The following is an 11,179-nucleotide window of genomic DNA, read 5'->3' as shown; positions in this document are numbered from 1 at the left end:
ACTGTGCAACAAATGACTATTGTGAGTGAGCCAATCAGTGAACGGACGAACGACCATGAAGGGAATTTCACATCCGTGTCGCTTCGCACAAAGTGTTGATCGTTTTTTTTCAATGTGTAAAAAAAAAACACAATGACAAAAGCGATTTTCAACCTCATTGAATTCTCGAGCTTGATAATAATGAGATTCAAGGAATTATGACAGACAGCCTCCAAAATAATAAAAACTGCTTATACACCGCCACAGTCTGTGACCCTGTTTGAAGAGATTATTTGGAAAGACAATAAATAAATAAATAAATAAATAAGTGGAAAAATATTACGGAATAAAATATTATTGAAACGGTAATAATACACGGCTGTGGATAAATACAACTGTGTGCTTAAAAGTGGGAAGGAGGTAGAAGGTGCGCACAGTGAGCAGGCACGGCGAAGGGCGTCCGGGATAATATGCAGGTTGAAGGGCTCGCCAGAATTACACTGTGCGGACTACCGAGTGTTGTGCGCATGCGTAGAGACAGCAGGGCCCGGCCCGGGGCCGTCGGGAAGATGGCGTCGGACGAGCGCGGTCGGGCGGACAGCGCCAGACATAAACGAGGAGAGCAGCTGCGGCGCTGGGTCGGCTCGCAGACAGACAGTGAATCCCCGGTGATGAAAAAGAAGAAATTGGCCAAAGTGAAATTCGATGACGGAGCCGTGTTTCTCGCTGCTTGTTCGAGCGGTGACACGGGGGAGGTGTTGCGCCTGTTGGAACGTGGAGCGGACATCAACCACTCGAATGTCGATGGTCTCAGCGCTCTGCACCAGGTTCGGACATGACGATGAAATCCGTGGAGGTTTGTGTTGTGACGTGAGATGGGAGAATGACGGGCTGTTTGAGAGGACCATGGGAGGTGATGAGTGTCGAGGGGACTTTAAATCGCGGTGACTCACCGAGCTGGTCTATCTCGTTATCTGGGGCCCAGAGTGCGGCTGGCCGTGTGGCCGAGGGTGCGGCTGGCCGTGTGGCCGAGGGTGCGGCTGGCCGTGTGGCCGAGGGTGCGGCTGGCCGTGTGGCCGAGGGTGCGGCTGGCCGTGTGGCCGAGGGTGCGGCTGGCCGTGTGGCCGAGGGTGCGGCTGGCCGTGTGGCCGAGGGTGCGGCTGGCCGTGTGGCCGAGAGTGCGGCTGGCCGTGTGGCCGAGGGTGCGGCTGGCCGTGTGGCCGAGGGTGCGGCTGGCCGTGTGGCCGAGGGTGCGGCTGGCCGTGTGGCCGAGGGTGCGGCTGGCCGTGTGGCCGAGGGTGCGGCTGGCCGTGTGGCCGAGGGTGCGGCTGGCCGTGTGGCCGAGGGTGCGGCTGGCCGAGAGTGCGGCTGGCCGTGTGGCCGAGAGTGCGGCTGGCCGTGTGGCCGAGAGTGCGGCTGGCCGTGTGGCCGAGGGTGCGGCTGGCCGTGGGTGCGGCTGGCCGTGTGGCCGAGGGTGCGGCTGGCCGTGTGGCCGAGAGTGCGGCTGGCCGTGTGGCCGAGAGTGCGGCTGGCCGTGTGGCCGAGAGTGCGGCTGGCCGTGTGGCCGAGAGTGCGGCTGGCCGTGTGGCCGAGGGTGCGGCTGGCCGTGTGGCCGAGAGCACGCGTGTGCGCGTGTGTCTGTCTGTCTGTCTGTCTGTCTGTCTGTGTCTGCCTGCCTCTTGTCGAAATGGTTGGCCGTCTGTATTTCAGGTCATGAGTGCAGCTGTGTGTTTTTGTGTGTTTCTCGGTGAGAGTGGATTTCTGTTGGTCTGTTTGTGGGGCTGAGGGTTTGGCCGTTTGTGGATTTGACAGTGTTCTTTTGTCTGCCTGTGTGGGGCTGAGTGTTCCGGATTTCTGAATCTGTCTGTCCGTCTGTATGTGGTTGAGACTGCGGTATGCTGTTGATTTCTATCTGGGGCCAAATGTTTCATGCATATCTTTGTTTACTTTTTTGTTCCACCGATATTGTAAAATGCATTCACTCAAAATTTTTTTTTTTACCATTTACTCAATTGTGTTTGAAATGATATATTTTTCTTTCAACATTTTTGTGATGGCTCTCTGAAATTGCTGTCAATCTCCCACGTGGCCACCTCCATATGTATTTCCAGTTCATGTTATTGTGCTTGTTTGTGTAACTGTCTTGAATATATGAAAAGCTATTGTGGTTTTCCTTAACCACACCACCTTACATTTCATCTTGGTTATCCAGAGCATGAATCGGTTGTGTGGCTCAGTAACAAATGAGTTTAATAATTTGTAGGAATATGAATATTTTGACTTGCTTTGGGATGTTGTTGAGTTGACAGGTTCCTCTTGGTGCCAGTTTTTGGATATCGCAGGATGATTGCCTCATTTTACCTTTATTTGAATTTTTGAAATTCAACAAATTGAGCATTTAAAAAGCAGAGCCTCACTTGGGTATATAGATGACTTCTTCTCTCTCTCTGTCTGTCTGTCTGTCTGTCTGTGTCTGTATATATCGACATGCACACAGACTGATTTACAACAGCTTCTCCAATTCCTTTAGCAATGGTTTAGGCCAAATATCGAAGGATAATGACAATACTGTACCAAAAATAATTGCAAATTCTGCAAGTGTTTGTCAACAAATAAATTTAATTTTGTTTTCACTCATTGTGCAGTTAAGTAATACAATTACCTGTATTGTGTTCCACATGTTGTGGCAGGGGTAAGTTTGAGCGTTGCCCACCAAGTGAAGTACTCGACGTCCCTGTGTGTGGTGCTGTAAATATGGCTGCCCGACTGAAAGAGTGTACCGTTCTTGAGGAGCAAGACAGTACTCGTTAGGTTTTTGCACAGTGAAGTTATCAAGCTGTGTGACATTATTGTGGCAATGACTGCACAAAATGGAACGAGCTATTTGGAGGTGTGCACTTTATTAAGGTTTTAGCAAACTAGATACTCATACATTTGATAGTTCTGCTTCCATCCGTTTATTTTGCATTATGGGCCGAAAATTGTAGGATGTGGATGTGGACAATTTTTGCTTGTTCAAAGATAAATTATTTTTGCAGGAATGACTTGAAAATCAGTGCCCTGAGTGTGGGAGATCAGTGCTTCAATTCTGACCCTCACTGAGTCAGAAGATAAACTTAAATATCATGTGTGCTGCTGCTTTGTCTGACACTCAGCATTTAGAGGACAGAGCTTGGACAAACCCAAAGGCTTGGCATCCTAATAGCGAACAGGGGAAGATGGGAAGGGGTGAGGAAAAATTTGCTCCATTTCCCCATTGACTCCTGAGGACACTTGGTGACAATCTTCTGGTGCACTCCAAGTTGCATTTCGTGGTTTGATGTTTCGTTACCATAGTACCGTGGTCATACGACACTAGCACGTCGCCGTTGTTCCATCCGGTACCATAAGGTACTCTGTCGTTTGAGGACATCACACTTTCTTCTCTGCGCACAACGTGTGACGTCACCATATGACATCGCTGGCACCCTGAATGCTCCGGAATTGTATTGCTTCCTCAAATGCCACTGGATGTATTTGTCTGCTGGTTGGAAAGCATAAAGTAAAGTCATGTGTTTTCTGATGTCTCTGCATGGTCACCTTGCAAGTAACTTGGCCTGGGCATAAAAGGAAGTTACTTTTGAGTCATCCCCCTGCTGATTTGTTCTGATTTAATCGCTCATTGAATGGTGCATAATCTTCATGACTGTGGAGAATGCATTTCAAAACGTCAAAACTACATATGCACCATATCACTTGCAGTACTGGCAACCATCACAGGCATAAAATGCTAAAAAAAATAACCCAACGATGTCTTTCATCTTAATTTGTCAGTATTAAATTCCTTTGTCGACTAATTTCCTCCACTTTTCCAAATCCATTTATTAAGGGATGAACTGAATGTAAATGTATGCCCCACATGGTTCGGCCTAACATTAAAATGTCTGTGTTCAAAATGGAGCATATATCCACTTTGAAAATCGCAAACCATGTTTGGCAGAGGACATTCAGTCTGATGGTTTATTCGCTATGAACATTGTGTTTTTGTCTTCGCCAATCTATTTCGTTATTGTCCATAATCCTCTGTGAATTTCTTTTATAAAATTATGGTTCATTGGCACTGTAAAGATGTCATAGAAAAGCGTGAGGAACACCAGCGAGAGCACCCAGTGAGGCTGACAGAGGAGGCGTGGCAACCTTGGAGAGAGAGCTTGACCAGAGTTGGTTGCCGTGATCTCTTTTGTGCTTTTATAACCCCCCCTCCAAAGTGGGCCAAGTGGCCCATGTCGTTGTGTTTTTTTTGTCTTTGTCCTCCCACTTGAGCCACATGGTCTGCAATGTAACAGTATGTGAAGCTTCAAACTCTGCGAGAAAAAGAGTACACTATGAAAAAAAATAGCAGAAAAGCTGCAGATCTCTTACAATGCTGTGAGGTACACTTTGCAATATCTGATCTGAAACCAGAGAGTTGGTGTCAAAGCCACCCAATTCTCACCTGTTTATACATTTATCGTTTTTAAGACTAGTCTAATAATATTTTTTATAAAGCATTGCAGTGAAGTCTGATCCAAATAATTTTAAAGTAATATATGTATTTATATATTGTAATCAGTAAAAAATAGTGTGGTAGATAAAAACATTAGAAAGGAAATAACTTGCACCAAAAACTTTAACATTTTCACCCTCACGCCGGGGGTATTGCTATAGCTCTCTGTTCTTCGAACAGGCGAGCTAAAAAGTGGTTTGGTGGAAGATCAGAAAGGCCAGGAAGACCCAGAAGAACCTCTTACTTATCATGTAAGCTGAGCAACACTTGAAGTTGCTCAGCTTACGTGATAGAACAAAATCAGGTCAGCGACTGACAAATGAAATGAGCAGGCCTGAACATCACAATCTCATCCAGCACTGTGCACAGAAGGCTGATTGCAGCATTACTCCATGACAGAGTCACAGCAATGAAACCACTGCTGATACCATAGAATAAAGTGATGACTGAAATTTGCAAGTAACAAGATTGGACAACTGACTAATGGAATTGAGTACCCTGGTATGTTGAATTGAAGTTTTAACTTTTTGAGATCCAAAAGGTGCCAGTTCTTATGCTGAAGAAGTGGAGAACATTATGGCATGCAGTGTTTGCAGCCAACTGTTAAATATGGGGGAGGCTTTGTGACGGCCTGGGGTTATATCTCAGTTTTTGGGATATGAAAACGTGTTTAATTCAATGGGATGCTATCAAAAGAGAAGTACAAGCAGATACTGCAGCATCATGCAGTTCCAAGTGGAAATCATTTAATCGGAAGAGCATTTGTTTTCCAACAAGATGGTGATCCAAAACGGTAATTGGAGAACAAGGTTACATGTGGTGTGCTCCACCTGTTAGAATTGCCACACCAGAGTTTTGACATTCGTTCTATCGAGGCCACATGGGATTACCGGAAAACAGAGAAGAATATGAACCCCAACTAAAATTACTGAACTGTGCAATGTATTCCAAGATATTCGGCACAATATTCTTGTAAACGCTCCAGTCGTATGCAGGAAGCATGGGACCTTTTGCAGTGATGACTTGGTGGACCTTTTGCAGCAATGACTGCAACAAATCTTTTTGGGCTGGTCTCGACCATTTTTGCACAGCATAACATGATGCTGCCACCACCATGCTTTACAGTTGGGATGGTGTTGACTGGGTGATGTGCAGTGTTAGGCTTATGCCAGATGTGTCACTGAATTTAGACCAAAAAGTTCAATTTTGTCTCGTCTGACCACAAAACTTTTTTCTCCACATGGCTGCAGTTTCACCAAGATGCTTTCTTGCAAACTCCATACGAGCTTTTAGATGCGTCTTTTTCAGTAATGGCTTCTTTCTTGACACCTGTCCATAGAGGCCAGCTTTGTGAAGGGAACGGAATATTGGTGGTTGATTGAACACTGACCCCCATCTCAGACGTAGAGCCTTGCACATCTTTCAAAGTCATTGTTGGATTTGCAAAGATGTCCTGAACAAGTTTCCTGCTTGCTCAGCTGCCGAGTTTGGATGAGCGACCTGATCTGGGTAGAGCCTGGATGGTATGATGTCTTCCACTCCTTAGATGGGAACTCAAACACTCAGACCACCTTGACTCAAATAGATATGAGCTACCGCCACGTGTACATGGTCGATTTGAGCGGTGAATCAAACACCTGTTGCCATTGCCTGGCAGTTGCCATTAGAGCATCTGAAAATAATTACCCTTGATACCCTACAAAATAGATATGATGTGCCTTTTTTTCCGATTTCCGAATGACAGTCGGTAAATTTGCGATTAAAAGGCGAAATATTCGTCTTCAGATTAACCATGACGTCACATGGAATTCGACACCAGATCCTTACTGTAGCTCCAGGTTACATCGTGGTACGACTTGACTCAACCGGCGAATGATTTTCGATTTTCCACAAATGTGCTGAGTCGATGCGTCCTTTGTGCTTGTGCAGTAATACAAACCGAGATGGTTTCATGCAACACCAAGACAGTTGGTCAGCCTGCGACGGTGGGACAAAGCATTTGTCACCCATTTTGTTCGCGGTGTCCAAGTCTGCCTGCGAGGTGCCTTGCTCTCAGGCGATAATAGGTATTTCTGTTCGAGTAATATATAAACAAATTTATCAATTCATACAAAATCCCTCCCTTATAAATTATGAATTGAACGGAAAATCAAACCCTACCGAGCTGAAATGATCATGTGACCAGCGTTTTCATCTTCACGAATATTTCCGCCTTCTTCCTCTGAATCGCTCGCACAAAGCTCAAAACAATTCGGCTCTCCAATTCCCCTGAAAGCGTTTCCATCACTAATTTTGTCTCCAAGAGTTTCTTCAAAATCCCACTTGTCAGTTTCAACATACCGATAACTTTTGGAGTTGCTAATGATGGTGGAAACGGTTTCGGAAGTCGAGCTTGACATGCACTGTTTCTCCATGTAATCTGCTCTTCAGATCAATATGGCTTCAGGGTGTGACGTCACTGACAAATTTGAAAATCGATACTCAGGCTTTTTTCGACACTTTGTGATTGGCAAAAAAAAATTCAATTTTTTTTTTTCACTCAAGTTGCACTGTGATAAATGATTCTCAATGGTTTTCAGAAAAAAAAAATATAAAAAATTGCATTTGGGTTCCCCTTTAGTGATTTATTTCTCCATATTCAAAGGGATAAGGACTGACTAAAATCTTGTAACCCTCTCCTGAACGGTGCTTCTCCACCACTTTATGGCTGACTTCTTTGGAATGCTCCTTGGTCTTCATGTTTGTTTTGTTGGTTGACCAAGTGAGTTGAAATTTAAAACTCCTTAGATAAGTTTGGGAGCTTAATTTTTAAGTTGAACCACTGACTACATACAGATGAAACCGAGGTGTTTCCGTCATGGAAACACGAATCAAGTCCGATCCTTCATGATGAACATATATTGCTCATGTATGACAAGAAGATCCCATCAAGCGTGGACATTGCAAACAAAACATTGTTTCCAGACACACAGTCCTCCAACACAAAAAATGAAAAGTCTGCATTGTTGATCGAGGTTTTATTTCCCAATGTCTTTGACTAACTGCTACAGAAATCGGAAAAATGACCAAATAACAGGATCTGAAAAATGAGGTCAAGTGGATTTGGAAATTGAAGAAGGCAGAAAATATACCAGTGATGGTAGGAGCTAAAAGAATGGTAAAGAAACCCCTCGCAGAGTATTTAAAAATCATTCCTGGGAATATCACTCCAAACAAGCTGCAAGTGGAGGCTGTCGGTGGTTCAGTGAATCTTCTGAAAAGAGCCCTTGGAGCAAGGCTTTGAGAATGAAGTTTCACAGTTTGGTTCATGAATCAGGATTCTTTACCGTTTGTGCGGTAGATGTTTGAATTAAACATGGCAGGAGTCAGAATGGTGGAAGTATTTGCTATGTTCTCCTTTTTCCCCCCAAGGAGCTTATTCACCCAAACATTCCTGCACTCAAAACAATCTCTCAGAAATGTCACATATGGAAAAGAAACATACAACCAATATGTACATATGCCAAAGTATGGAGTTTTTAAACCAGCATTATCTGAATAGTATTTAAAACTCCATATTAAAATTAACAGTATCGACTTAAATGTTACAAAAAAACAAAGGCATTGTGCTTACAAGTAACGTCACAACGACAATTTAAAGTGATATGTCTGTTTTAGAGGGTGCCAAACTCGGGGTCGCTCATCACCAAAGGAGATACAATTTTTTGATTCGTCCATGAACACAACAGTTGGCCACTGTAACATAGATCAGTTGTCTCTCTGTCTTTGGCCCACAACAGTCTTATCATCTTTTGGGATGCATTCAGGAGAGGCTTCATGGCAGGCAACCGGGAGCAAAACCCAAGTCCACGAAGATGGCGGTAAGTTGTGGATTCACGAAGATGAAGATGACAGTAGGTTGTAGGTTTGAGATCTGGATGCTTCAAAACCATCGTCGTTGCACCTGCGAGCAAGGTGTTTGGTCGACTGGAACCGGTTCTTCGATGCAATATCGGGCAACTCTTGGCGTGACTTGGTGATCCACTTCGTCTCTCTCTCTCTCTCTCTCTCTCTCTCTCTCTCTCTCTCTCTCTCTCTCTCTCTCTCTCTCTCTCTCTCTCTCTCTCTCTCTCTCTCTCTCTCTCTCTCTCTCTCTCTCTCTCTCTCTCTCTCTCTCTCTCTCTCTCTCTCTCTCTCTCTCTCTCTCTCTCTCTCTCTCTCTCTCTCTCTCTCTCTCTGCGTCTCTCTCTCTCTCTCTCTCTCTCTCTCTCTCTCTCTCTCTCTCTCTCTCTCTCCCTCCCATTTTTGTGTACGTAATATGTAGATAGCAATTTTATTTATTAATTTCTGCCTTTTCAACCCATTCAACATGTTCACTGCATGGCAATGCATTTTGGCCTTCGTTTTGTAATTTCGTTTCACAGGAAATTTGATTGGTAGGCAGTGTCAGAGATGTGTGAACTCAGGAGGATGATTTACACAAAACATTGAATCGTTGCTTTTGTACAACTGTTGAGTTTGAAGTACATGATTCTTGTGTTTTAATCGTCATGGGTTGGTTATTTTAGATATTGTTGGCAGATAATGGGAACATGGGTGCAGGGTGAATAATTTGTTGGAGAGACAGAGAGAGGGAGGAACTAATCTTGGAACCGATAAGTTACTGTTTGGTTGGGAGAGTCTCGGTTGATCATTTTCAAGCCTTTTGTGGGTCAATCATGTTGGAGTTGGAAATCCCTTTAATCTGTCCATTGAACTAAACAGTCTTGTTGTGATTAATGGTTCCTTTTGCATACATCTTTGAGCATTGACCAAGGAATGAAGATGGTATCATAAGTTTCATCCATTTTCTATGGTTTCTAACAGACTATGGGTTGCTGTATTTGGAAAATGTAGTGAGGGACTTCATCACAGATGACTCATTTTTGTCATGGATCAGTTGTTGGCTCACCTGGACTTTAGTCAGGTGAGCTCATGCAATCAAGCAGTGTCCTTCGGTGAGTGAGTGAGTCAGTCAGTCCGAAACACTTCAGCCATTATCGCTTGAACTAAACACACAATTTTGATGAAACTTGGCCACAAGCTTCATATCTAATGCCTAGCGAAGGTGTATTGACCATATTTTCTCTCCCCCCCTCCCCCCCCCCCCAAGTACATATTTTCTCTCTCTCCTCCAAACTCCACACAATTTCAATGATACCACAACCTTCATCGCCTGTGATGTTCCAAACTTTGTTCACAGCATTAAAAAAATTGATTGTTCTTCCAATGATTGATTGCACACATACACGATTTTTAACATTTAAAAATTTTTTATTTTGCCACTGTCCTCGGACCCTCCCTTGCCTCGAGATGCAGATCGCTGACATTTCAAAGCCATAATCCAAAATGACTGATCACAGATGTGGTACCGGCAGTTTGGAAAGAAAAACTCTTTCCAGGTATTCAATGTATTTTCAGGGGGTCAGGGCAGGGTGCTTTTTGAAAGGGGCAGGTAGCATTCTAAGGGGGGGGGGCACTCTTCTGGTTCATTCTATACATGCACATATACATAAAAATTTCAAAAGCCTCTTCTGGCTAAACAGTTGCATAGGCTGTGCCAATTCGGCATGACCTTGGTAGAGTGCGTCTCAACCTTTTCCAATGTCATTCACCCGAATCAAGTGGTTTCAAAAACTCATTCACCCCATCACGAAGCAATGGATTCAATCACAGCGATTTGAAAATGAAATGGCAGGAGATACTCTGACCGTTTGTTAATGAAATGAGGATTATGCCGGAACCTTTATTTTCACATTATCAACACTATGTCATGCCAGACCGTGATACAAGTCAACCAACTAGGCTTACAGACATAGTTGTCATCATTTTCATGTCTGCATTTGGATCGACACAAACTTGGATGATGAGAAGTCATGCAGGCAATCCTCTGACCTGCTCCACAGCATCCTGCATCCTTTCTGAACAATATGCCTCCATACAAATTGGACAACTAATCCAAATGTCTTCTCTGCTTCTGTATTTGGTCCGTGATGGCATCATAGGAAGTCGTGATGGACATTTCCAGGGCTCCTCGCATCAGAGGATCGAGGCCCAGGAGTGCATTCCCCTTCTTCGTTTTGATCTCGATTAATGCTAAGAATTCCTTCTCTGAAAGGTGGCCAAGCAAACAAGGATGGACATGGCTTTCTCTGCCAGTTCTGGTATTCAGGAAATCAAATCGGAGATGCCCAGAAGTCCCCGTCATAATCAAATGCATTGAAGGAAGATTTCTGCACGAAACTTGTGCGCAAATCAAGAAGTTGCTCCGTGAATTGCACCAGTTGAGCCCTTTATGTGTGCTCTAACCCAGAGGGATTCATGATCCCCATTGTTTCCTTCAAAGATTTGGCTTCATTTTCTGGAAAGTACAATCTCAGATTTCCTCCCAGCAGCTTGACATGAAGGAGAATGAGGTCCTTCATCTTCTCTTCCAAAGTAGGAGCTCTTTCCTCCCACTCACTCTGCTTCAGGAAGTTGTCCAGGGGGGACAAAGTCGGCAATGTTGTTTTTTTTATTTATTTATTTTATTTTTTTCCCTTGACATGACCTTTCCACAAATCGATTTTCAGTTTGAAGCCTTCACTCTTCACCGTAACTTCAATGTCCCCACCTTTTCTTTGGATCAACAGGTTCAACTTTTTCAAGAGTTCAAAT

At 44.2% G+C, this 11,179-nt stretch overlaps 1 protein-coding gene across 14 annotated transcripts in view; it reads left to right on the top strand.

The window, feature by feature from the left end:
• The first annotated feature begins 434 nt into the window (after positions 1-434).
• The window catches only part of PPP1R12A (protein phosphatase 1 regulatory subunit 12A), a 269,267-nt gene continuing 258,522 nt past the window's right edge, over positions 435-11,179 (top strand). For 5 of the 14 annotated variants that reach the window (XM_085889122.1, XM_085889093.1, XM_085889169.1 and 2 more), the window contains exon 1: positions 437-806. In XM_085889122.1, the coding sequence (XP_085745248.1) occupies positions 450-806 (357 nt within the window). In that variant the 5' untranslated portion in view covers positions 437-449. The other 9 variants (XM_085889175.1, XM_085889103.1, XM_085889142.1 and 6 more) reach the window with 4 other exon arrangements.

The sequence above is a fragment of the Eptatretus burgeri genome, chromosome 1 (assembly GCF_056783735.1).
Source record: "Eptatretus burgeri isolate ZD-2024b chromosome 1, Ebu_testis_v1, whole genome shotgun sequence".
Classification (NCBI taxonomy): domain Eukaryota; kingdom Metazoa; phylum Chordata; class Myxini; order Myxiniformes; family Myxinidae; genus Eptatretus; species Eptatretus burgeri.
The sequence above is the reverse complement of the archived record's forward strand: the minus strand, read 5'-3'. Positions and strand labels throughout refer to the sequence as shown.